Below are 25,904 nucleotides of genomic sequence, written 5' to 3'. Positions count from 1 at the left end.
AGTATGGGGATACCATATTTGTGAGACACTGTGGGAGCCTAGCCACGTACAGGACCCAGAAAACTAAGCACCATCTTCAGGCTTTCTAAAGGCATAAAATTGTGATTTTACTTCTCACTACCTATCACAGTTACGGAGGCCCCGAAATGTCCAGAGGCGCAGTGAGTATTTTGCATCTCTCATTTGTTTTTAAGAAGAAAAAAAATTTTTTTTTTCCTTTTTCAATACTTTTTGACAAAAAGCGAGATCTGCAAAATACTCAACATGCCTCCCAGCAAATAGCTTGGGGTGTCTACTTTCCAAAATGGGGTCATTTAGGGGAGGGGGTTGTGCCATCTGGGCATTTCAAGGCCTCCGAAAGCGATCAAAAAATGTACGCCCTTAGAAAGCCTGAAGGCGGTGATTGGTTTCTGGGGTCCTGTATGAGGTTAGACTGCCAAAAAGTCCCACACATGTGGTATCCCCATACTCAGGGGAAGCAGCAGAATGTATTTTGGGGTGTAATTCCAGATATAACCATTCCATGTTTGAACAATATATTATTTAGTGACAACTTTGTGTAAAAATAAATAAAAACAATTTAATTTTCCCGACACTTGTGGCAAAATACAAAATATTCTATAGACTCAATATGCCTCTCAGCAAATAGATTGGGGTGTCTACTTTCCAAAATGGGGTCATTTGGGAGGGGGGTCTTGTGCTATCTTGGCATTTTATGGCCTTTTAATATGATAGGTAGTAAGGAGTGAAATCAAAAATTTACGCCCTTAGAAATCCTGAAGGCGGTGATTGGTTTTCGGGGTTCTGCACATGGCTAGGCTCCCAAAAAGCCTTAAACATGTGGTATCCCCATACTTGGAAGCAGCAGAATGTATAATTCCACATATAACCATGGCATGTGTGCGCAATCATTTAGTGACAACTGTGTAATTTTTTTTTTCTTTTGTCATTTTACCAATCACTTGTGACAATAAAAATTAAATATTCAATGGACTCAAAATGCCTCAATTTCCTTGGGGTGTCTACTTTCCAAAAAATGGGGTAATTTGGGAGGGCGGGTTCTGCGTAAACTCCAGAAAATCACGCTATAACTTTTGCGCAAACCAATAAATATACGCTTATTGACTTTTTTTTTTTACCAAAGACATGTGGCTGAATACATTTTGGCCTAAAAGTATGACTAAAATTGAGTTTATTGGATTGCATTGGAACAAAGATTAGAATTTTTTTTTATTTTTTACCATCAAAAGAAAGCTCTATTTGAGGGCAAAAAAGGACGCAAATTTTGTTTGGGTACAGTATAGAGGTCGACCGATATATCGGCCGATATTTGCCGTTTTTTAATTAATTGGCATCGATTTTGCTGATAAAAAGGCCGATTTAGAACTACAGCGCGACTTGCAAATGACTTCTGTAATAGAAGTCAATGCAAGTTGCCTGAGTCTTCCTCCTCTGTGGGCAGTCTGCCAAGAAAAGAGCAAAGAGATACAATGTTTACACACTGAGTTGAGTTCATTCAATCAAGTGTAGAGTTCTCAGTTTAACCATTTAAAGACTAAATCTTTTCTGACAGTTGTTGCTTACAAGTAAAAATCTTGTATTTTCTGCCAGAAAATCACTTAAACCCCCCAAAAATGATATATATTTTTTAGCAGAGATCCTAGGGAATAAAACAGCGGTTGATGCAATATTTTATGTCACACGGCATTTGCACAGAGGTCTTTCAAATGCAATTTTTTTGGGGGGGAAAAAAAAAAAAACACAGATTAAAAAAAAAAAAAAAAAAAAAAAAAAAACACAATTAAAACAGTAAAGTTAGCCCATTTTTTTTCGTCCAAAAGTTTTGACTACCCGTTTTTAATAAAAAAAAAAAAAACTATTAAACACAGGTAGTCAAAACTTTTGGACGAAAAAAAAAAAAATGGGCTAACTTTACAGTTTTTTTTATCTAAATCATACAAGTAAACTGATTGGAAGTTTGTTTTGTTTAATAAATGTTTAAATTAAGAAATTTTCTGTATCACTTATGAAGGCTGCTTTCATACTGGAGCGGGCGTTGATGGTAAAACGCTGCTAGTTTTAGCAGCGCTTTACCATCATTTTAGCGGTGCTATTCGGCTGCTAGTGAGGCACATATAAACCCAGCTCCAGACGTGCTGCTTGCAGGACTTTTAACATCCTGCCAGCGCATCGCCTCAGTGTGAAAGCACTCGGGCTTTCACACAGACTGCAGGGGAGCAATTTTGCAGGCACTGTACAGGTGCTATTTTTAGCCCAAAAGTGCCTGAAAAACGCCCCAGTGGGAAAGGTGTCTGTTAGATTTTGAGATGAAGGGGGGAAAAAAAAAAAAAAAAAAAAAATCGGCCTAACATATCGGCCCAAAAAAAAAAAACGGCATCCTATATCGGCCATTGGCCGCCATGATTTCTAAATATCGGCATCGGCCAGAGAAAAACCCATATCGGTCGACCTCTAGTACAGTATTGCATGACCGCGCAATTACCAGTTAAAACAGCACCAACTTGTAAAAAGTGCTCTGGTCATTGAGCAGCCAAATCTTCTGGGGCTGGTGGTTAAAGTGGTTAAAAGGTGGAAAAAGTTCTGAAATTTTTGATCTTGGTCTCATTTTTTTACATCACAGAAACCTGCCATTCTAACCGGGGGGTGTATACTTTTATACACACACTTTTTTTTTTAAATGGTTGTTTGGATTTCGGTCAAGTGCATCCTGAATTTTTGGTTTTGATCCAGAATCTTTATTTCAGTGCAACACTACTGATATCTTTTCCAAAACAAGTCAACTTTTGTTTCATCAGTCTACAAAACATTTTCCCAGTAGCGTTTCGGTTTGCCAGGGTGCTCTTTGGCAAACTTTAGATGCACGGTAATGTTTTTTTGAAGAGCAGTAGGTTCCTCCATGGTGTTCTGCAAAGGACAACCTGTCTTTACAAAGACTTGCGTATGGTAGACTCATGAACAGGGTTGTTTGCCAGTTCCAGTGATGTCTTAAAGCCTTTAGCTGTTACTGGGTTCTTATTTACCTCATTGAGGATTCTGCATTTTGGCTTGGGAGTCATCTTGGCTGGACAACCACTTCTATGAAGAGTAGCCACTCTTAATTATCTAATTAAGTAGCCACTCTCTAATTAGACAACGGTCAACTGATGGATGCTTCAAAACTTTAAGATGGCTTTGTATCACTTTCCAGCCTTATGTGGATTAACTACTCTTGATCGTATGTCTTTAGAGGGAGCTCCTTTTTGCGAGGCATGGTGTATATCAGCTGATACTTTATCTGAACAGCAATCTTAAAATGCTTGAGTGTCTTATCAAAGCAGCCCCAAACCCACACCTCCAAACTCATGTCATTAAATGGACTCCAGGTGCGCAAACTACAGAATAACCTTTTGTTGAAGTAGCCTAGGTTCACTTTTTCCTACAGCACTGTAACCATTTAACCAGTTGCCGACCGCCGCACGACGATGTACGTCGATAGCATGGCACGGGCAGGCATATTGGCGTACATGTACGTCCCTTGCCTCCCGCGGGTCGGGGGCCCGATCGGGCCCCCGCCCGGTGCCTGCGGCGGTCGGTATTCGTGCGGGAGCGATCCCGGACGAGGGGACGGCCATTCGTTCATGGCCACCCCCTCGCGATCGCTCCCGACGAATAGGAATCCCCCGTGACATCACTTCCTCTCCTGTAATGTAAACACAGGAGAGGAAGTGATGTATTCTCTCCTCCGTGTCGGTATTTTTCGTTCCGACACGGAGGAGAGCGGATCGGTGAGTTGCACCAACACTCTACACACACAGTAGAACATGCCAGGCACACTCACACTCCCCCTTTACCCCCCGATCACCCCCCCAATTACCCCTGCCCCCCAGTCACAGTGACACCAATGTCATTTTTTTTTTTTTGCATTGGTGTCATTTGTGACTGTAATAACTGTTAGGGCAGTTAGAGTTAGCCCCCTTTAGTTCTAATGTACCCCCCTAACCCCCCCAATAAAGGTTTAACCCCGTGATCACCCCCCGTCGCCAGTGTCACTAAGGCTGGGTTCACATTGCAGCGGTTTATGAGAACGAATGTGATTCGCACCGCACTGCAGTGCAAATCACATCCGATCTCTGTGCGATTCGAGTTCAGCCATTCGCCGCACCCGCCGCACCCGCCACACCCGCCGCACCCACCGCAAATTCGCACGGGACCCTTTTTTTGGCCCGCAGCAGAATCGGATCGCATGGGTGTTCACACCATGCGATCCGAGTTTGCAGATCGCACTGCGATATGCGAACTGATCTGGGGGTGTCATTAACATTTCACTGACACTCCCAGCAGTTCGCATAGGGCAGTGTGAACTGCCGCCGGGAGGCATGCGATGCGGGAACCCGCCGCGGATTTGCGGCGTTTCCGCATCGCTCCAGTGTGAACCCAGCCTAATAAGCGATCATTTTTCTGATCGCCGTATTAGTGTCACAGGTGACGCTAGTTAGGCAGGTAGGTATTTAGGTTCGCCGCAGCTTTTTATAGCGCCAGGGACCCCCATATACTACCGCATAAAGCCCCCTGATTGCCCCCTAGTTAACCCTTTCACCAGTGATCACCATATAACTGTTACAGGTGACGCTGGTTGGTTAGTTATTTTTTATAGTTTCAGGGCACCCGCCATTTATTACCTAATAAAGGTTTAACCCCCTGATCACCCGGCGGGTGTCATTTGTGACTAATAACTGTTAGGGCAGTTAGGGTTAGCCCCCTTTAGTTCTAAGGTACCCCCCTAACCCCCCCAATAAAGGTTTAACCCCGTGATCACCCCCCGTCGCCAGTGTCACTAAGGCTGGGTTCACATTGCAGCGGTTTATGAGAACGGATGTGATTCGCACCGCACTGCAAATCACATCCGATCTCTGTGCGATTCGAGTTCAGCCATTCGCCGCACCCGCCACACCCGCCGCACCCGCCGCAAATTCGCACGGGACCCTTTTTTTGGCCCGCAGCAGAATCGGATCGCATGGGTGTTCACACCATGCGATCCGAGTTTGCAGATCGCACTGCGATATGCGAACTGATCTGGGGGTGTCAGTAACATTTCACTGACACTCCCAGCAGTTCGCATAGGGCAGTGTGAACTGCCGCCGGGAGGCATGCGATGCGGGAACCCGCCGCGCATTCGTGGCGTTCCCGCATCGCTCCAGTGTGAACCCAGCCTAATAAGCGATCGTTTTTCTGATCGCTGTATTAGTGTCACAGGTGACGCTAGTTAGGCAGGTAGGTATTTAAGTTCGCCGCAGCTTTTTATAGCGCCAGGGACCCCCATATACTACCGCATAAAGCCCCCTGATTGCCCCCTAGTTAACCCTTTCACCAGTGATCACCATATAACTGTTACAGGTGACGCTGATTGGTTAGTTATTTTTTTTATAGTTTCAGGGCACCCGCCATTTATTACCCAGTCTCACTAGTGTACCCCTAAATTTAGGGGTGTCTACTTTCCAAAATGGGGTCATTTGGGGGGGGTTTGTGCCATCTTGGCATTTTATGGCCTTCAAAACTGTAACGCCCTTAGAAAGCCTGAAGGCGGTGCTTGGTTTTCGGGGCCCCGTACGCGGCTAGGCTCCCAAAAAGTCCCACATATGTGGTATCCCCGTACTCAGGAGAAGCAGCAGAATTTATTTTGGGGTGTCATTTCACATATGCCCATGGCATGTGTGAGCAATATATCATTTAGTGACAACTTTGTGAAAAAAAAAAAAAAAAAAAAAAAAAAAAGTTTGTAATTTTCCCGCAACTTGTGGCAAAATATAAAATATTCCATGGACTCAACATGCCTCTCAGCAAATAGCTTGGGGTGTCTACTTTCTAAAATGGGGTCATTTGTGGGGGTTTTGTGCCATCTTGGCATTTTATGGCCTTCAAAACTGTAATAGGTAGTGAGAAGTGAACTCAAAAATTTACGCCCTTAGAAAGCCTGAAGGCGGTGCTTGGTTTTCGGGGCCCCGTACGCGGCTAGGCTCCCAAAAAGTCCCACATATGTGGTATCCCCGTACTCAGGAGAAGCAGCAGAATTTATTTTGGGGTGTTATTTCACATACGCCCATAGCATGTGTGAGCAATATATCATTTAGTGACAACTTTGTGTAAAAAAAAAAAAAAAATTTTTTTTTTTGTCATTATTCAATCGCTTGAGGCAAAAAAATAAAATATTCAATGGGCTCAACATGCCACTTATCAATTTCCTTAGGGGGTCTACTTTCCAAAATGGGGTCATTTGGGGGGGTTTTGTACTGCCCTGCCATTTTAGCACCTCAAGAAATGAGATAGGCAGTCGTAAACTAAAAGCTGCGTAAATTGCAGAAAACGTACCTTAGTTTGTAGATGTGACAACTTTTGCGCAAACCAATAAATATACAATTATTGACTTTTTTTTTACCAAAGACATGTGGCTGAATACATTTTGGCCTAAATGTATGACTAAAATTGAGTTTATTGGATTTTTCTAATAACAAAAAGTAGAAAATATCATTTTTTTTCAAAATTTGCGGTCTTTTTACGTTTATATCGCAAAAAATAAAAATCGCAGAGGCAATCAAATACCATCAAAAGAAAGCTCTATTTGTGGGAAGAAAAGGACGCAAATTTTGTTTGGGTACAACATTGCATGACCGCGCAATTACCAGTTAAAGCAGCGCAGTGCCAAAGTGTAAAAAGACCTCTGGTCATTTACCAGCAAAATGGTCCGGTCTGAAAGTGGTTAATAGGCGTGTTAAAAAAAATCATGAGAGATTAGAATTGTTTGCGTATGTATATTATCAGCTTAAAGGGGTTCTGCACTCATAATAATATATTTGCCCATTCTGTTGCCTCTAGACCGTACATTTGATAATGCCACATGTTTTTTTTTTTTTATTAATCTACCTTTTGTAATTCGTAGTTTTTTATTTTCCTCCCCTGCGGCGATGGGCGGTCTCTTGCGGGGATCAGCATCATTTCCTGCTGAAGCCTGCACTGTCTCCTGGGATCTCGTCCAAGTAATCCCAGGAGACATTGCGGCTAATGCACCCGGAATCTCGCGAGATTTCGGCTAATACACCCTAAATCTCGCGTGATTTCGGCTATTACAGGAAGTGGATATCCATATTGTATAGGCACCCTAGGTTAGCAATAAGACTAGGGCTATCAATCCCTAAATTTTTGGGGGTAAGTAGGGGCACTAGGAAGGGGTGTCCATTATCCCTTTTCCGGTTTGCCTTCTCCATGGAACCTTTAGCTGTTGCCCTTTGGTCATCAGGGGAGGTTAAATCTATTAGGGAGGGCTCTATTAATGAGTCCCTGGCGCTTTATGCAGATTTGCTCCTGTTCCTTAGGGACCCGGATGCTTCACTGCAGGTAGCACTGGACATTCTTGATCAGTTCACTACATACTCAGGGCTGAAAGTGAACTGGAGCAAGTCGTCCATTCTGCCGCTGGATGTGGGTGCTAGAGAGGTGGCTGATCCAAATCTCCTGCTGCAATGGGTATCCTCTCTTGCGTATCTGGGGGTGAAAATCACCGCCAATGAGCACGATTATATATGCCTCAATGTACTTCCCTTATTGGCGCTCCTCAAGCAGAAAGTCGAGGCTTGGACTAAGTTATCCTTATCTTTGATAGGACTTTCATTTTAAGCAAACTGATCCGACCTATCATTTTCCTGAGACATGCACCAACGTGGGTGTCGAAATCCTATTTTCAAAAGATAGATGACCTAGTCAGTTCATTCCTATGGGCACCTAGACCCACTAGTATAGGCATTAAAGTGTTACAAGAACCGGGGGATCGGCCTTGCCTGACTGGCAGAAGTACTATTTGGCGGGCCAGATGGTGCTTGCCAGTCATTGGCTGCGGGCAGATGGAGATTCGGACACCGTTTTGGAGGCAGCTCACCTGGGGTCATATGAAAGTCTGAGACTGGCTCTCTATAGAGGAACGAAATCCAATCTCCTGTTAACTTGGACAATGAAGGCCACTATTGAAGCCTGGGAAACTGTGGGAAATCTGGCATGTCCTAGTTACCAGGCAGTCAGCCCTTCTGCCCAGTTGTGGATGAATCCTGCATTGTCCCATCTCTATAAAAAAACTTACCTGATCCTATGGTGTGGGTGACCAAGGGAATTAAAACCTTAAAAGGATATAACTTGTTATGGGGATTTGTTAATATTTTCTCAAATGCAAGCAAGACTTGGCCTTCTTAATACCCATTTAGATTTCTTCAACTCAGTCATACCTTCCAGGTGCAGTTTAGGGATATATGAGGGTAGAATCCCTGCCCTCAGATTTAGAAACCCTAACGGATGAGGATCTAGTCAAACCCCTTTCAGTGTCAAAGAATTATTTAAAAAGACGCCACATGCATTAACCAGGTGTAGGGAAAAATGGGTTGCAGAAGTGCCTGACATACAGGGGGAAGACTGGGATGTCATGTGGACTCAACCCTTTAAACACCTTGCGTCAGCTAGGGATAGGTTGATGAAATTCAAATTTCTGCACAGGAGTTACTTTACCCCAGCCAGGTTGGCCAAGATTTTTCACTTAATTTCAGCCAAGTGCTGGAGATGTTCATTTTCACCTGCAAATGCTGATCATATTTTCTGGAAGTGTCCACAGATTTAGCAGTTTTGGTCTGAGGTCAACTCCTGTATATTGGTTATCCTGATAATACCTATGACAATGAGAGTTTGTTTACTGGGTCTGGTGGACGAGGTGGTGCCATCTAGGGCTCTTAGAACTTTGCTTAATATATGATTTCATGGGAGGAAGGCTATACTATTGAAATGGAGGAAACCAGGGTCTCCTGGTATGATCTTTTGGAAGGGATTTGTGAACTCCATGATGACTTATTACAAGGCCCCATACACAGCCAGAAGATGCGGGAAGAAATTCGATAAGGTGTAGCAGACATGGTACAACTCACCAGAAACTGTAGGATAGTATGTGGGTATACTTAATAAGAACCTGCCTTTAAATGCTTTGTATCCCAGTACCCAAAATATTAAGTAGATTTCAGATTTGTATATTTCCACGATACTGGTTTATATATTGTCATATGACATATCTCCGGATAAGAAGGGGAAATCATATTCAGCCTTGGTTGAGCTGTGATGGGGGGGTTTAGGGTGGGGAAGCATTTAGTCAGTTGGACCATGTTAGTTGGGTTAATATGTAAATGTACTGTACCTTTTTTGGGCCCTGTGAGGTGGGCCAGTGTTGTGCTGGCACATTTCGGATTTTTTAATATATTTTATGCATAAAACCTTAATAAAAAGAATTTTCAAAAAAATAAATAAAATAACTGGAGCACAGGGTCTGCCAGCAAAAGGCGTATGCAGCATTGTGCCGGTAGTTATGAGTGCTTTACCCCAGTGCAGCAGAGATGCATGGTTTTGCTTTGCGAATAACCATCTTCTGTTTATATTTACTTGGTTAAGTTCATAGTTTCAGTGGACTCCTTGAACACAAACCAACAAAATACAAATATCACAGAAAGGACATAGGATTTACCTGCAGAGTCATCTAAATCTATAAGTTTAGGCATTAAGCTTTCAGGCAATTTTTCTGGCAAATCATATCCATTTTTTCTAGCCACAACAAGATGAAAAGCAGCACAGAATTCATCCAAAGTCAATGCCCCATCTTTATCAAAATCAGACAGTTCCCTGTTAAAAAAATAAAATAAAAAATGAAGTTGATATTTAATTTGTTAAAAAAAATTGTCTGTTAGAATACAGCTTAGGCAAAAAACAAATAAAACACTTACCATATATGAGAAAGTTCTGGAATAGGCAGTTTAGATTTTGTAAAGAATTCTTTTGCAGCAGATCCTAAAATTGAAGATAGGCACGGTTTCTATCTATATACCACACACATAACATTATTTAAAGCAAAAACACAAAAAAAAAATATTCTGAAAAAACTGCATGGAGAGTTTCTCTGCGTCATGTAGCAATAAAACATTGACATTTTCTCATTTGTGTCATGATATATACGTATTTTCTTATTGTGTCTTTTGGTCTCCTTCCCGAAAACCACGACTTGCGACTAGTATTGAAAGTAGACTGTAAAGCTCTTTTGGGGGTATGTTCTGCCAAAATGTAAGTAGCTCAATGTTTTCTCTATAACTGAGCTAGACACATACACTACAAGCTGACTGCCCAACCTATTCTATTTACAATATATTGCACAAAATTCGATATATCCCAAGGCGCATTAATTACTGTATTACTATTGTAGCTGGAGAAACAGCTAATCAAGTAGTATCTGTGCTCATTGCTCTGCAGTGGAGGTCTAACACCCCCAGATGACTCCTTAAAAAAGACTGGTCACCTGCCCATTAAAGGAAAGGAAAAGTTCACCGTTAGGCATGTTACATCCAAATTAAGGGTGTAACATGCTCCTATACACGCACCGCCTGTTGTCAGTGTTCCCTGCTCTGGCAGCAGGTGCGGAAACCTATCCACGCACCCCCACAGCTGCGTCATTCATTCATGGTTTCCGGCCCTGGCAGTACTCAACTGTGAGGGTGCTGAGGAGCACTCTTGTGGTTCCTTGAGCAGTTCAGTAACTGCCTGTATGGGAAGACAGCTGACAGTCTGCAGGATCCTAGCAATGCTTTAGGCCCCATTCAAATCTGAGTGTAATGGAATTGCAGGCAGAATCGCAGCAAAATGCAGGATGCAGTTGCAGGGCCATTATTTTTTATTGGCACCCCAAACGCAGCGCTATTTTTCCACGACTGCCGAGCAACAAAATCGCAGCAAAACATGAAATGCCAAACGTGCCCAGCTCAGTGCAAACATCTGGTACATGAGCTTCTTTGGTGCATTTTTGAAAAGGAGGGAGGCCCAAAATGAATGGCGCCACTTCAAAATTGCAAAAGATCTCGGGGGGGCTGGAGGGTATGCGGCATGTGTGAACGGGGCCTTACAAAAAAAATAAAAAATGAAACCTGCAGCTGATGCAATACCAAAATAAAGGATGCGCATAACATGTATTTTAGAATATTTTTTCCTGAAAATATGTATAAAAATGGGTAATGTAGAACAGTAGACAGGCTATGAACATTCAACTGCTTACATATATTTTAGTAATGTGCTTTAAAAGACACCCCTCACTGACCTGTGTAGCTGCAGGCACCATGGAGAACTTCATCCTTAAAGTTGTAAGACCTCTTTCACACTGAAGTGATTTTCAGGCATTTTAGTGCTAGAAATATCTCATGTAAACCACCTCCTATTCATTTCTGTGTGACGTTTCACACTGGGGCGGAGCACTTGGGTAGCATTAGGAAAAGTCCTGCAAGCAACATTTTTGGGGCAGGTTTGGAAGCACTGTATTTAGTACTCCCAAAACGCCCTGCCCATTGAAATGAATAAGCATTGCTTCGGAAGCACTGCAACATGGGTGTTTTTACCCATTCTTTGGGATTAAAAGCACCCCACTATTGGCCGAAAAGCAGCGCAAAAAGCGTCAAACAGCACTAAAGCGTTGCTAAACCGAGCGACGCTTTAGCGCTAACGTAGCCCCAGTGTAAAAGGGGTCTAGGAAAGAACACTTACAATACTTTATTTTCTATGACTATCATTTTATTGACCTCTGCCAACAAATGAGCCAACCTTCTAATTAATGCAGCCATTCTCCACAAAGGTTCTGTGGAACCCTAAGGGTTCCTCCAAAGATTGCTAGAGGTTCAGCTAGCATAGTTAAATTATACATACATAGTCTATTGTGCTCACAGTAACTTTCCGCCTCCAAATTACTGAAATCAGGTGCTTTGAGTAAAAAGGTAAGGTTAACACTCCACATACAGTGCCTCTAACAACTGCACGCTTATAATCCCGTGGAAACAATTTGGGGAGGGTCCTTTTCTGATTCAACATGAATGTATACAAGGTCGATCAAGACACAGTTTGACTAGTTTATCAAGAGGGAACTGGACTGGCTCGGACCTTAAAGTGGAACTAAGGCTATATTCACACCAGTGACTAAGGAAGGTGTGAATTGTAACAGCAGTTCCTGCTGCAGTTCTCAGGGGCTCTCGGTGGCCGCCAGCCCCATTCACCATAACAGGTTGCCAGCAGCTGTGCGGAGAGCTGCGAATAGCTGTGACTGCCAGTGACCTGTCAGTATAGTGAACTGGGCTGGCAGCCTAGCAGCTGAGAGCCGCAGCAGGAATTGGATTTCTGCCACGATAATTTGCACTGGCCTTAAACGCCAGTGTGAATGTAGCCTTAGAGCCAGTTCACACAGGGGCGACTCAGATCCGACTTCAGGTCGCCCCTAGTCGCCTCAGGTCGGACATGTAAAAATCAATGTGAGAGCCGCCTTAATGCACGCTACTGAAGTCACTCTGACTTCAGAAAAGGTTCCTGTACTACTTCAATCCGACTTGTAGGCGACTGGTACCCATTGATTTCAATGGAGGTCGCCTCAATGTCGGATCTCCATCTATACGGAGGCGACTCTCACAGAATTATCAGCTCTCAAGGAGGGAACTTGACACCAAATTTATTTTAAAAAAAATTGGCGTGTGTTCCCTCCTCCATGTCGCTTTTTCGGCGTAGGGGGTTCCCCTAGAATCCATACCAGACCTAAGGGCCTGGTATGCTCTCGGAGGGAGAACCCATGCCATTTTTTTTTTAAATTTGGCGTGGAATTCCCCCTTCAGAACTCATTCTCTGATTGGACACGGCAAAAGTCGCCTGGCCTGGGGCGACTTAAAGTCGTGTTGTAAGTCGCCGCAAGCCGTGCCCAAGTCGTGTCCAAGTTGCCTCCAAAAGTCGTGATGAAAGTCGTGTCGCCCCTGTGTGAACCGTCTCTAAGGCCACAGATCATCGCCTTCACTCCAGCAATCAGACATCTGTGAGCTTCTTTCAGGTTACAGTTCTTTGACTTGATTGGCCAGCGCAGGATGCGGGGGGTTCAGTTATCCAAGCATACAGATAACATGCTGAGAATGTAGCCTGAGCAAGCCTGTGCAACTCAGTGTGCACTGTAAAGGAGATTGCAAATGGGTAGGTGCGTTTTTTCTTTCTTTTTTTTTTATTGCAGAGAAAGACAGCACCTCTACTCTGCCATTTTTACACTAGTTTCACCTTAACACTGACAGAACACCTTTGAGATTAACTGGAATACCAATGGCAACCCAGGTCTCTGACAGTTAAATTTATACTAATTCCCACAAGTACACTGCAAAATTTGATATACAGTGCATCTGGAAAGTATTCACAGCGCTTCACTTTTTCCACATAAAGTCCAAGGAATTGTCTGTAGACCTCTGAGACAGGATTGCATCAAGGCACAGATCTGGGAAAGAGTAGAGAAACATTTCTGCAGCACTGAAGCTCCCAATGAGCACAGTGGCTTTCATCATCCATAAATGGAAGAGTGGGCCGTCTGGCCAAACTGAGCGATTGGGGGGAAAGGGCCTTAGTCAGGGAGGTGACCAAGTACCCGATGATCACTAAGACAGAGCTCCAGCGTTTCTGTGGAGAGATGAGAACCTTCCAGGAGAACAACCATCTCTGTAGCACTCCAATCAGGCCTGTATGGTAGAGTGGCCAGACAGAAGCCACTCCTCAGTAAAAGACACATCCCACTTGGAGTTTGGCAAAAGGCACCTGAAGGACTCTCAGACCTTGAGAAACAAAATTCTCTGGTTTGATGAAACAAAGATTTAACTCTTTGGCCTGATTGGCAAGCATCATGTCTGGAGGAAACCAGGCACCGCTCATCACCTGGCGAATACCATCCCTACAGTGAAGCACGGTGGTGGCATCATGCTGTGGGGATATTTTTCAGCAGCAGGAGCTGGGAGACTAGTGAGGATTGAGAGAAACTCTGAATGTCCTTGACTGGCCCAGCCAGAGCCCAGACTTGAACCCAACTGAACATCTCTGTACACCGACGCTCCCCATCCAACCTGATGGAGCTTGTGGTCCTGCAAAGAATAATGGGAGAAACTGCCCAAAAATTGGTGTGCCAAGCTTGTAGCATCATGCTCAAAAAGATTTGATTCTGTAATTGGTGCCAAAAGGTGCTTCAACAAAGTATTGAGCAAAAGCTGTGAATACTTATGTAAATGTGGTTTTTGTATTGTTAATAAATTTGCAAATATTTCAAACAAGTTTCTTTCAGGTTCTCATTATGGGGTAGTGTTTGTAGAATTTTGAAGAAAATAATTTAATCCATTTTGGAATAAAACAAACATAAAATGTGGAAAAAGTAAAGTGATGTGAATACTTTCCGGATGCACTCTACAAACCAGATTCAACATATTTTTCTGCTAGCTACACATCAAAATATTTTTATGATAAAACCGGCAGACAGTGCACAGAGACAGCAAAAATGGTTATGGTCACAGCATTTTGCAATCCAAAATTCAAACCATTTTTCTAAATCATACATTACAGGACACAGAATGTTAGTTTAAAGCCTTGTACACACGGGCCAAAAATAAATAAAAAAATCACCCGAGAGTGATTGGTTCAACAAGAACTTTCGGCACATGTGTACAGCTGTCTGTGCTGTTCCCCTTGGCTGCGTCTTGGGGAACTTGAACCTGGACCCAGTCAGGAAGAATATAAGGGACCAGACTGTAATGTTGCTTCAGGCACTGGACGCTCACCTTGGAACTTGATGCAATGCACTGAGTTAGCTGCAAGGTGCTATACCGTTCCAGGGTCGTGGTCCATCATTTGGTGGAACCCTGTCCCTGAAGACCCCTTGTGCAGTATATGCCCACTGGGAGAACTTGTTTCTAACACCTACCATTGAACTACTAGGAGGACCGCAGGCTGTGGTAGGTCAGGGCTCAGTCCTGTATTAGGAGCCCAAGGTGCTGTTGCTTCGGTCCATGTGGGGTTAGCTAAGGTGCACAGGCTGCACTATTTTAACCAGTTCCCACCTGGTCTATATAGACAAATAATGGCCAGGAGGGAGAATCAGTGTTTCGGGTGAACGTCATATGACGTCTTCCCAGAAAACAGACCACGCTGGGGTGCGATCTGTCACCCGCTGTATTCACCGGACACAGCAGATGCAGTGGCGGCTCGTTCATGACCCTGGAAAAAAACCTCGTATCATTTATTACCAACCATGCTGAGCTACGTGCGGTGTTAGGTTTTGCATTGCTGGGACTTGTAGTGCCTATCCTGAGCTACATGCTTCAATGTTCAGTGTCCTCATCCCTATCCCCGAGCTTCAATGTTCAGTGTCCTCATCCCTATCCCCGAGCTTCAATGTTCAGTGTCCTCATCCTTATCCCCGAGCTTCAATGTTCAGTGTCCTCATCCCTATCCCCCTGCTTCAATGTTCAGTGTCCTCATCCTTATCCCTGTGCTTCAATGTTCAGTGTCCTCATCCTTATCCCTGTGCTTCAATGTTCAGTGTCCTCATCCTTATCCCTGTGCTTCAATGTTCAGTGTCCTCATCCCTATCCCTGTGCTTCAATGTTCAGTGTCCTCATCCTTATCCCCGTGCTTCAATGTTCAGTGTCCTCATCCTTATCCCCGAGCTTCAATGTTCAGTGTCCTTATCCTTATCCCCGAGCTTCAATGTTCAGTGTCCTCATCCTTATCCCTGAGCTTCAATGTTCAGTGTCCTCATCCTTATCCCTGTGCTTCAATGTTCAGTGTCCTCATCCAAATACCCATGCTTCAATGTTCAGTGTCCTCATCCCTATCCCTGAGCTTCAATGTTAAGTGTCCTCATCGAAGCAGGGGGATAAGGATGAGGACACTGAACATTGAAGCACAGGGATAAGGATGAGGACACTGAACATTGAAGCAGGGGGATATGGATGAGGACACTGAACATTGAAGCAGGGGGATAGGGATGAGGACACTGAACAGTGAAGCTCGGGGATAGGGATGAGGACACTGAACATTGAAGCTCGAGGATAAGGATGAGGACACTGAACATTGAAGCACGGGGATAAGGATGAGGACAGTGAACATTGAAGCAGGGGGATAGGGATGAGGACACTGAACATTGAAGCTCGGGGATAGGGATGAGGACACTGAACATTGAAGCTCGGGGATAAGGATGAGGACACTGAACATTGAAGCTCGGGGATAAGGATGAGGACACTGAACATTGAAGCTCGGGGATAGGGATGAGGACACTGAACATTGAAGCTCAGGGATAAGGATGAGGACACTGAACATTGAAGCACGGGGATAAGGATGAGGACAGTGAACATTGAAGCAGGGGGATAGGGATGAGGACACTGAACATTGAAGCTCGGGGATAGGGATGAGGACACTGAACATTGAAGCTCGGGGATAAGGATGAGGACACTGAACATTGAAGCTCGGGGATAAGGATGAGGCACTGAACATTGAAGCTCGGGGATAGGGATGAGGACACTGAACACTGAAGCTCGGGGATAGGGATGAGGCACTGAACATTGAAGCTCGGGGATAGGGATGAGGACACTGAACACTGAAGCTCGGGGATAGGGATGAGGACACTGAACATTGAAGCATGTAGCTCAGGATAGGCACTACAAGTCCCAGCAATGCAAAATCTAACACCGCACGTAGCTCAGCATAGTTGGTAAAAAATGATACGAGGTAACAAGGGAAGTATTAGTGTTGTAACGCACGGCCCAGTGTTTGTGTTGTATGTAACATCACTTCCGTAACATTATGCGATGGTTTCGCTGAACTGTATTGCCGAAACTATGTTGGAACGCACGGCGCGAGTGTTTGGAACGCATCGCGCATGCGCAGTACGCAATTTCTGGCGGCAACGTCACTTCCGCAGCATCCTGTGATAGGCAGCAAAATATGACACTACAAGTATTAGTGTTGTAACGCACGGCCCAGTGTTTGTGTTGTCTATAACGTCACTTCCGTAACAGTATGTGATGGTTTGGCTGAACAGTATTGCCGAAACTATGTTGGAACGCACGGCGCGAGTGTTTGGAACGCTATTCGCATGCGCAGTACGCAATTTCTGGCGGCAACGTCACTTCCGTAGCATTCTGCGATAGGCAGCAAAATATGACACTACAACGGAGCCGCACCGGAAGTGACGGGGTTACAATACAACACCGCCGCCGGGTGTGCCAAGATGGCCGCCAGCTCCGGAGCTAGGCCGAAGCCGCGGCCTTTCCTAAGACTGCAGCCACGGACCGCTCCGCAGATTGCACGGTGCGGACCGACTAATCGATAATGAAAATCGTTGACAACGATTTTCATTATCGATTATGTCGATTAATCGTTTCAGCCCGTTTCAGCCCTACATTGTGGAGCAGTCCATTGCCACAGCTTCCTCCTGGCACCCGTAGTGTATCACTACAGCCGGGTGCTTTGTTCTCAGTGTGAGACCAGACGTCACTTCCTGTGGGCTAGAAAAAGATGGCCGCTGCAAGGACTAATTCCCTTGTGTTCAGTGGAGAGGGGAGGGGCCTCCCCTCTCCACTGAACACACAGAGAAAGCTGGGAACTAGCTGCCACTGAAGGGGACAGAGAGACGCAGCACTGATGTAAGGAGGGACTCTGCTGCTGGGGGGCACACTGATGTAAGGAGGGACTCTGCTGCTGGGGGGCACACTGATGTAAGGAGGGACTCTGCTGCTGGGGGGCACACTGATGTAAGGAGGGACTCTGCTGCTGGGGGGCACACTGATGTAAGGAGGGACTCTGCTGCTGGGGGGCACACTGATGTAAGGAGGGACTCTGCTGCTGGGGGGCACACTGATGTAAGGAGGGACTCTGCTGGGGGAACCTGGTGGCAGGCGACACGCTCAGGCCTCCCACTGATTCTGCATTATGGCAAGTTGAATGATTTCATTTTATATTACAATGTAATAATAGAAATAATGCGCTTCAATCATCCTGACACCATAACAAGCATGGTGCCGGGATTACTGAAGCACTAACACCAGGTGTTTAGAGTATCTATCTGCTGATTGTTAAACTTTCTAGAATACACATGTTTCTATTGTTGTATAGGGGCCTAGCGCCCCTCCCATCCTTAAATTTCATCAGCCGCCACTGAGCAGATGAGTGATAAGTGTACCGGCCGCTGCCAGTACCACGTGATCGCTGTGGCAGATCACAACAATTATACACAATGGAAACAAATACATTTTTTTTGTACACACTGACTAGAGCACATTTTCCAAAAAATTGCAACAAAGTACAAATTAAGTAAAAAAACAAACAAAAAAAATATATATATGCCCGTCAGGGCTGGGCTCAGCTCTTCAACTCTGAGCTGGCAACTCAGCTGTCGGTTAATTGCCAGCTCCTATCTCTCCTCCACATCGACTCACCTGTTGATATCCTGCTCGTCAGCCGTGCTTAAGCCGTCCAGCCCAGATCTTCGCTGCCTTCGCCTGATCATCACAGACTCTCTCCTGTGTGCCCATTAAAGACTTGCTTGGCTGGCATCCCTTCCCGGTTCCAGACCCTGCTTGCTGTTTCACTACGATGATCCCTGACTCGTCTGACTATCCATTCTGGTTACCGAACTTTGGCTACATTTTGACTAAGTTTGTTCGATTTACTTTTATTATTAAACGAATGTGATTTAACTGTACTTCAGCCTCGGTCTGATTCATGGTTTCTGACAGTAGGCGAAAGCCATGAATTCATGAATTCAGAACATGCAGTTAATCCACTTGTTCGTAATATTTTTTTCCAGATTGGATGACCAGGATCACCGCATGGATCAATTTGTCATAGCGTTACAGACGCTCCTGAGTTGCACGGCTCACCTGGAATTTCCTGTACAACCTGTGTTGCAGGCATCTGCCTTGAGTATTTCCTCTGTAAGAGGTATGTCTGGTTTCGCTCCACTTCCCCAGCGATTTGGGGGAGATCCGGTTCAATGTAGAGGGTTTCTCAACCAGGTTGAGATATACTTTGAGATGCTGCCCCAGGCATTTCCTACAGACAGAAGCAAAGTAGGTTTCCCAATATCTTTGCCATCTGAGAGAGCCTTGGCCTGGGCAAACCCTCTATGGGAAACGCAAAAACCAGTTGTGCTTTTTACCTAGAGAGTTTGTGGCTTCCTTTAAAAGGGGTTATGTCATTCAAACAGGGTACAAGAACTGTTGCAGTTTACGTCATTGACTTCCGCACTCTGGCAGCAGAGGTTGCGTGTAACAATGAGGCCCTTGTGGGGCCTTTTTCTCATGGTCTCTCGGATAACAAAGATGAGATAGCAACCCGAGACATAGCCATTGAGCTGGAGAGGTTGATCTCGTTTGGCATCCATATCAACTCCAGACTCCGAGACCGACCTTCCTTTAGGGAGTGCTTGCAGAAACCTTCTGTACCTTTGGCTCCGAGCTTTGCAGTCCCACCCTTGCCTCCCTCACCTCTCATGCCTCCTGGTTAACGAGTCGGTCAGTGAAGGTGAACCCATGCACTTGGGCTTCACACGTCTCTGCGGATGAGAGAGCCCTTAGGAGGGAGAGATTGTTCCTTTATTGTGGCTAGGCAGGTTTTTTAAGTCTTGTCCTTCCCCTCCAGGGAACGCCCAAACCTTGAGGTCCTGTCACGGACAGACCTTAGGTGGAGTTGTTTTGCCCCCAGTTATCGAGAAGGATAAGCCCCTGGTTCCGTTTACCCTTTCTTGGGCTGAGTCGCCCTTCGAGATACAAGCTCTAATTGACTCTGGGGCTTTTGGGCTGTTAATCGATGCTGCCTTTGTGTCTAAGCACTTGATTCCGCTGCAGCTGCATTCCACTCCACTTGCCTCTGAGGCTCTGGATGGGAGACCTCTACAGCCTGCCCATGTGACTCATAAGACTGCTCCGTTGTCCATGGCCATAGGGGCTCTTCACCACGAGATAATCCAATTCCAAGCTAATTCCTCACCTAAACTCCTGCTGGTTATTGGTTATCCTTGGTTACAAAGGCACAACCCCTCTTTCGATTGGCTTTGTGCCGAGGTTCTCTCCTGGTCACCACAATGCAGTAAGACATGCTTTCAGAAGGTGGCTAAGGTCCTGTGCACCTCTTCACTCTCCACCCCTCTGGAGGAGTACCGTGATTTTAGCAACGTCTTTGACAAAGCTCAAGTGGGTAGTATGATCGTGCAATTGACCTTCAACCTGGTGCCATAACCCCTCATGGTCGTGTTTACCGTTTGTCGGTCTCGAAGAATAAGGCCATGGAGGAGTATGCTGTAGAAGCTTTCGAGATTTCATCCACAAATCCTCGTCTCCTGCTGGTTTCTTCTTTGTGAAGAAGAAGAGTAGTGAACTGAGAACCTTGTATTGATTACAAGGGGTCTCATTCGCTTCACGATTGAGAATGCTTATCCGATTCCATTGATTACGGAATTATTTGACCACCTCAAGGGAGCAACGGTTTTCACGAAGCTTGATTTGAGAGGGGCATACAATCTCATGATTATTAAGGAGGGCGACGAATAGAAGACTGCGTTTAATACTTGGAGGCCATTTTGAGTAACTCGTAGTGCCATTTGGCCTTTGTAATGCCTCAGCAGTTTTCCATCAATTTAATAACAATGTCCTCTGAGATTTGTTGCAGTTATGTGTGGTGGTATATCTGGACGATATCCTCATATTTTCCAAGTCCCTAGAGAGCCACCACACAGATGTCTGTTGTGTGCTTCAGAAACTAAGAACAATCTCCATTGTAAAATGGAGAACTCCGAGTTCCATCATGAACAGGTTAAATTCCTGGGTTATGCGATTTCCACTGCTTGTTTTTCAATGGACCCAGAGAAACTTTCAGCAGTCCTACAGTGGCCCAGACCCGTGGGGTTTTCTTGCCTTTGCCAATTATCAGAAGTTTATTCGTAACTTTTCGTCTCTGGTCAAGCCCTTGACTGATATGACCAGAAAGGACGGTCACTCGCAGAGTTGGTCTCCGGAGTCCATTAAGGCCTTTGAGAGTATCAGGACTGCCTTTATTTCTGCTCCTGTGTTGGCACATCCTGATCCTACGTTACCCTTTATCCTTGAGGTTGATGCTTCCGAGACTGGAGTTGGAGCCCAACATTGGGCTTTTTTTTGCTATATAAAAATGGGAAAAAATAAAAATAAAAAGACAATTTTGGAAAGAATATGTTTTTCTTTTTTCTGCCAACACACTGCAAATAAATGTTTCTTTAAACATTTTGGTCAAAATGTATTTCTTTGGAAAAAAATAACCCAAACAAGTGTATATTTTGTTTGTGTGAAAGTAATGCATTCTATAAACCGACAGATTTATTTGAAAAACTATCAGACCTGATGCACTGATGGCCTCATTTCTTGAGGCCCTAAAATGCCAGAACAGTACAAATTCATCTTGCTTAGACCACCTAAATCTTTATGGCGCTGATCTTTGCCTAGGGTAAGAATACCCTTTTCTGGGTGTACCTCTCACTCTTTACCGAGATCGTAGTTGCGGGGTGTCAGACGGATCACCGTGATGCACGCCCCCGGAGGAGCGCAGCGGCTCAAAATCCTGAGGACGTCATATGACGCCCAGTCAGGATTTTGAAACCACTTTGCAGCCGTCATTTGCCTATAGGGCGGGCAGCAAGTGGTTAATCTGGCTACAAGAGGGGCTAGAACCTTTGTCACTCAAGGTGCAGCAGCTGGACCTGAAAGCAGAGATACACACTGAAAATTAAGATTTTCCATCTTGAAAAGAGATATTGCTTGTGAGCGAGGAAATAGGCATATGGCGGCATGCATCTTTAATGTCGATTGACACCAGAAGTTCTCGTCCTTGTAGGATGAAGATTTGGATTGACTCCATACGAAAAAAGGGGTGTTCGATTCAGGAAATGAATTTAGATTTTTGAGTTCCAGAATGTCCATTCGGATTTGGCACCAAAAAAAGGGGGGGGGGGTTTAAATGAAACCTCAACCTCTGTTCTTACATGGGGACCCCCAAGATCACCTTTTTCTTTGGATCCTTAGAAACGTTTGATCTGAGAAAACGAGAATACAGGAACTCCAGTTTGTACCCTGGCGCTATTAAGTCCCCCATTCGTCTAGACACTCTTCCTGCCAGATCCTTGAGAACTGCAGAAGAATTCCTCCTATTCGACTGAACCTGATGGTGGAAGCCGCCATGACTGCCTGGAGGCTGATGCCTCTGGAACAGGAGAAGGAGCTTTAAAACGAAAATACATTTACTTCTTTTCTAAAATGGCAAAAGGGGTGCTTTCAACTAGAATTTCTTTGGATGCATTATCCAAAACATCCCCAAATAGCCGTTTCACCGCAAAAAGGAAGACTAGACTGGAGTTTCTTACAAGGCCCGAAGGATAGAATCTCTCATAGCAACTATTGCAAACATAAAGCTGCCTCCTGGGCCTGTTGAGCAGGATAACCTTGAACACCTATTTAAACTGGTCTCTTAATGATTAAGCAATTACTGTCAGCGCAGGGTGAGACAATCTGCCAGAGAAAAAAAAAAAAGTGTTTTATTTTAGTTTTGACACGTCAAACTTATTCACAGAGGATATAGCAGCATTAATTGCTGGTATATCAAACTTAGTGAATTTCCTCCACCATAGGATAAAGTGTGAAAACTTTTTATGAGGGGGAAAAAAAAAAATTCTCATCTGGGTGATCCTCTCAGATACAGAAAAGCTTTTCCAGCAATGAATGGACAGGAAAAGGCATGCACAGTTTGAGGAGGCTTTAGTGAACCCACTCAGTTAAGGGTACATGAATGTGGAGCGATCATTCAGCAAGAAATTGCACCAATCTTAGGATTGGAACAGCTAATTCTCCCGCATGACACCTCAGAAGAGGAGTCGTCATAAGCCTCACCACGGTCCCCTGAGAGAATTGGTCTTCTGTCCTTAGTTCCTCAGTTTGAGGGTCCTGGGTATTGAAAGAGAACCTCACGTTTTGACCCACACTGGGATGCGATTAAAGTCGCTAAATTTTAATTTTTTTAAATCATCATAACAAACGGTGCTGCAGTGTTAACAGTCGCAGACATTTCATGGCCCTGATGCTCACTCTGACCAGCCACCCACTCTCAGGGGAGGATGCAATTTGTAGAGATGAGTAGGCTTTCCAGAGCTTGAGGAAGATCCTTTTTTAGCTCTTTTTTGGGGGGTGTTTTAATCCCCCCCTTCTGACCAAATCCCGATGCACAGAGCAGGGGTAATACCAGAAGAAATCGCATCCACTTTTATTTTTAAAAAACACATTCCCACGTTGGAGAATGCCAAAGCTGCGCTAAGCCTCATCCCTGCAGTCACATCGCGCTCGCCCCCCCCCCCCCCCCCCCACCCTTTTCTGTAAAAAAAAAAAAAAAAAAAGTTTTCCTACACAAGCACAGGCCTTCAATCCGACGGGATCAGCTGAGTGAGGGAGGGATGGCGTGGAGGAGACCTGGAAGCCGTCGCGGTGTAGAGAAGGAGAAAGATAAGAGCATCGTCGATCATTTTAGTTATCCCTTATACTCAGCCTCTTGAATAAGGGAAGAGTTCACCTCAGGTGGGGGTAACTGGAAGAAGCAAACCCACCCAAACTTACCGGAGGTCTGCCTGCTAGCCGGAGGAAAAAAAGTCTGCTGCTTCTGTGACACAGTGTGATCTCTGAGCAAAGCATGATAAGGTACGTGCTCCATACAGCAACACAACATTTACTTTAAAGGAGACATTTCATAAGAAAATTAAAAAATTCCCTGGAAAAACTCCACTTACCTTTCCCACCGCAGGGTTTTCTGTGGTAACCTGTAAAAAGCCCCCCGCCAGTAAAATTTTATGGCCTTAATATCAAAAGTACTGGATCCCGGGCTCCAGCTCTCTAAAAGAGACACGTTACAGGCAAAACCTTGTTTCTTCGGGTACGAGGCCCTGGTACCATTCAATCGGCCTAAAACACTTTGAATGGATCCGGCTGCATAGCTAGCCCCAGCAAATATTGCTCCAGTGGAGCTCAGCACATCTTCACTTGTGATCAACACCTTAACCACTTGGTTCCCACACTACGTCTATTGACGTCATGGGGTTCCGGTGGTTATATCTAAATGATGCCTGAGGCCACAGACATCATTTAGATATTGCCGTTTTCAGCCGGCGATTCCCTACACCATAAGAATGATCATAGCAGCTGTTCCCGCCCTCCGGTGCTTCTACCGACTCACCGTTTCCATCGGTGAGTCGGTCACAGGATCCGCCGGCCCCAGCAAGTAATCAGAGATTTCCGGCGGACTAGATTGTCCCCGGAGTCTCTATGATCGTTCGGAGGCCGGGCGCGATGTTATGACGTCACGCCCGGCCTCGATATTCAAATTAACGGCGCCGATCTGGCTAGGAAGCCAGGATCTTTTTTTTTTTTTTATTCCTCCCAGCCTAGAGGTGAGATATGGGGTCTTATTGACCCCATATTTCACTGTAAATAGGTCCGATCGTGCCATATTCCTATTACAAGGGATGTTTACATTCCTTGTAATAGGAATAAAAGTCATCAATTTTTTTTTTTTTTTTTTTTTTTTTTAAGTGTAAAACTAAAAAAAAAAAAAAAAAAAAAAAAAATTTAAAGTGCCCCTGTCCCCGTGAGCTCGCACACAGAAGCGAACGCATACGTAAGTCCCGCCCACATATGAAAACGGTGTTCAAACCACACATGTGAGATATCACCGCGAACGTTAGAGCGAGAGCAATAATTCTAGCCCTAGACCTCCTCTGTAACCAGTAAAAAAATTAAAAGCGTCGCCTATGGGGATTTTTAAATACCAAAATTTGGCGCCATTCCACGAGCGCGTGCAATTTTGAAGCGTGACATGTTGGGTATCTATTTACTCGGCGTATCCTCCTCTTTCACATTATGCAAAAAAATTGGGTTAACTTTACTGTTTTTTTTTTTTTAAAGCATGAAACTTTTTTTTTTCTGAAAAAAACGCTTTCGAAAAATTGCTGCGCAAATACGAGATAAAAAGTTGCAATGACCGCCATTGTATTCTCTAGGGTCTTTGCTAAAAAACATATATAATGTTTGGGGGTTCTATGTAATTTTCTAGCAAAAAAAAATTTGGAATTTTACATGTAGGAGAGAAATGTCTGAATTGGCCTGGGTGCGAAGTGGTTAAACACTGGCCAAAAAAAATAGGATTTTTATAACAGCTTACATGTAAAATCCTTTTCTTGAAGTACATGATAGGACACAGAGCCTTGAGTATTTACTTAGTGGGTTATAGCTACCTTCAGGTGTTGATACTGGCACACCCAATACAGGAAGTCAACTCCCCTATATAACCCCGCCTCCTTCCAGGGGTACCTCAGTTTTTGTAGCCAAGCAATATACTTAAACCCCATAAAAGAAGTGGGGCGGGACCTCTGTGTCCTACGATATACGTCCAAGAAAAGGATTTTACAGGTAAGCTGTTATAAAAATCCTATTTTCTTTATCGTACATCATAGGACACAGGGCCTTAAGTATTTACTTATTGGGACGTCCCATGCCAACTCTACTTGAGGGGAGGGAGACACAACCTGTAGGGCACCCCCAGGCCTTGAGGACTTTTACTGCTGCCTGCAGCACACTGCGCCCGAAGGCAATATCCTCATTCCTTCTTACATCCACTTGGTAAAATCTGTAGAATGTATGGACCAAAGACCAAGTTGCGGCCTTGCAGATCTGAGCAATGAAGGCCTGGTGACACACTGCCCAAGAAGCACTAACCGCTCTGGTAGAGTGTGCCTTAACTTGAATAGGGGGAATCTTACCCCTTAAATCATAAGTTTGAATTATAACTTGCCAAATCTGCTTAGCAACCGTGGATTTTGATGCTGCTTGTCCTTTAGGACCCTCTGGAAAAATAAATAAGACATCAGTCTTACGAATGTGAGCAGTTTTCTTTAAATACATTTTCACTGCTCTCACTACATCAAGACAATGCAGTGACTTTTCTTCCCTGGAACA

General features: G+C 44.6%; 1 protein-coding gene across 4 annotated transcripts in view; it reads right to left on the bottom strand.

Annotated features, from left to right (window-relative positions):
• The window catches only part of REPS1 (RALBP1 associated Eps domain containing 1), a 294,648-nt gene that overhangs the window by 129,586 nt on the left and 139,158 nt on the right, over positions 1-25,904 (bottom strand). For all 4 annotated transcript variants that reach the window (XM_077486747.1, XM_077486746.1, XM_077486749.1 and 1 more), the window contains exons 7-8: positions 9,798-9,861; positions 9,542-9,696 (exon numbers count right to left, since the gene is read on the bottom strand). In XM_077486747.1, the coding sequence (XP_077342873.1) occupies positions 9,542-9,696; positions 9,798-9,861 (219 nt within the window). The remainder of the gene's footprint in view (positions 1-9,541; positions 9,697-9,797; positions 9,862-25,904) is intronic.

Source organism: Lithobates pipiens, unplaced genomic scaffold (genome assembly GCF_037356315.1).
Source record: "Lithobates pipiens isolate NorthernLeopardFrog02 unplaced genomic scaffold, aLitPip1_a1.2 Scaffold_18, whole genome shotgun sequence".
Lineage (NCBI taxonomy): Eukaryota > Metazoa > Chordata > Amphibia > Anura > Ranidae > Lithobates > Lithobates pipiens.
The sequence above is the reverse complement of the archived record's forward strand: the minus strand, read 5'-3'. Positions and strand labels throughout refer to the sequence as shown.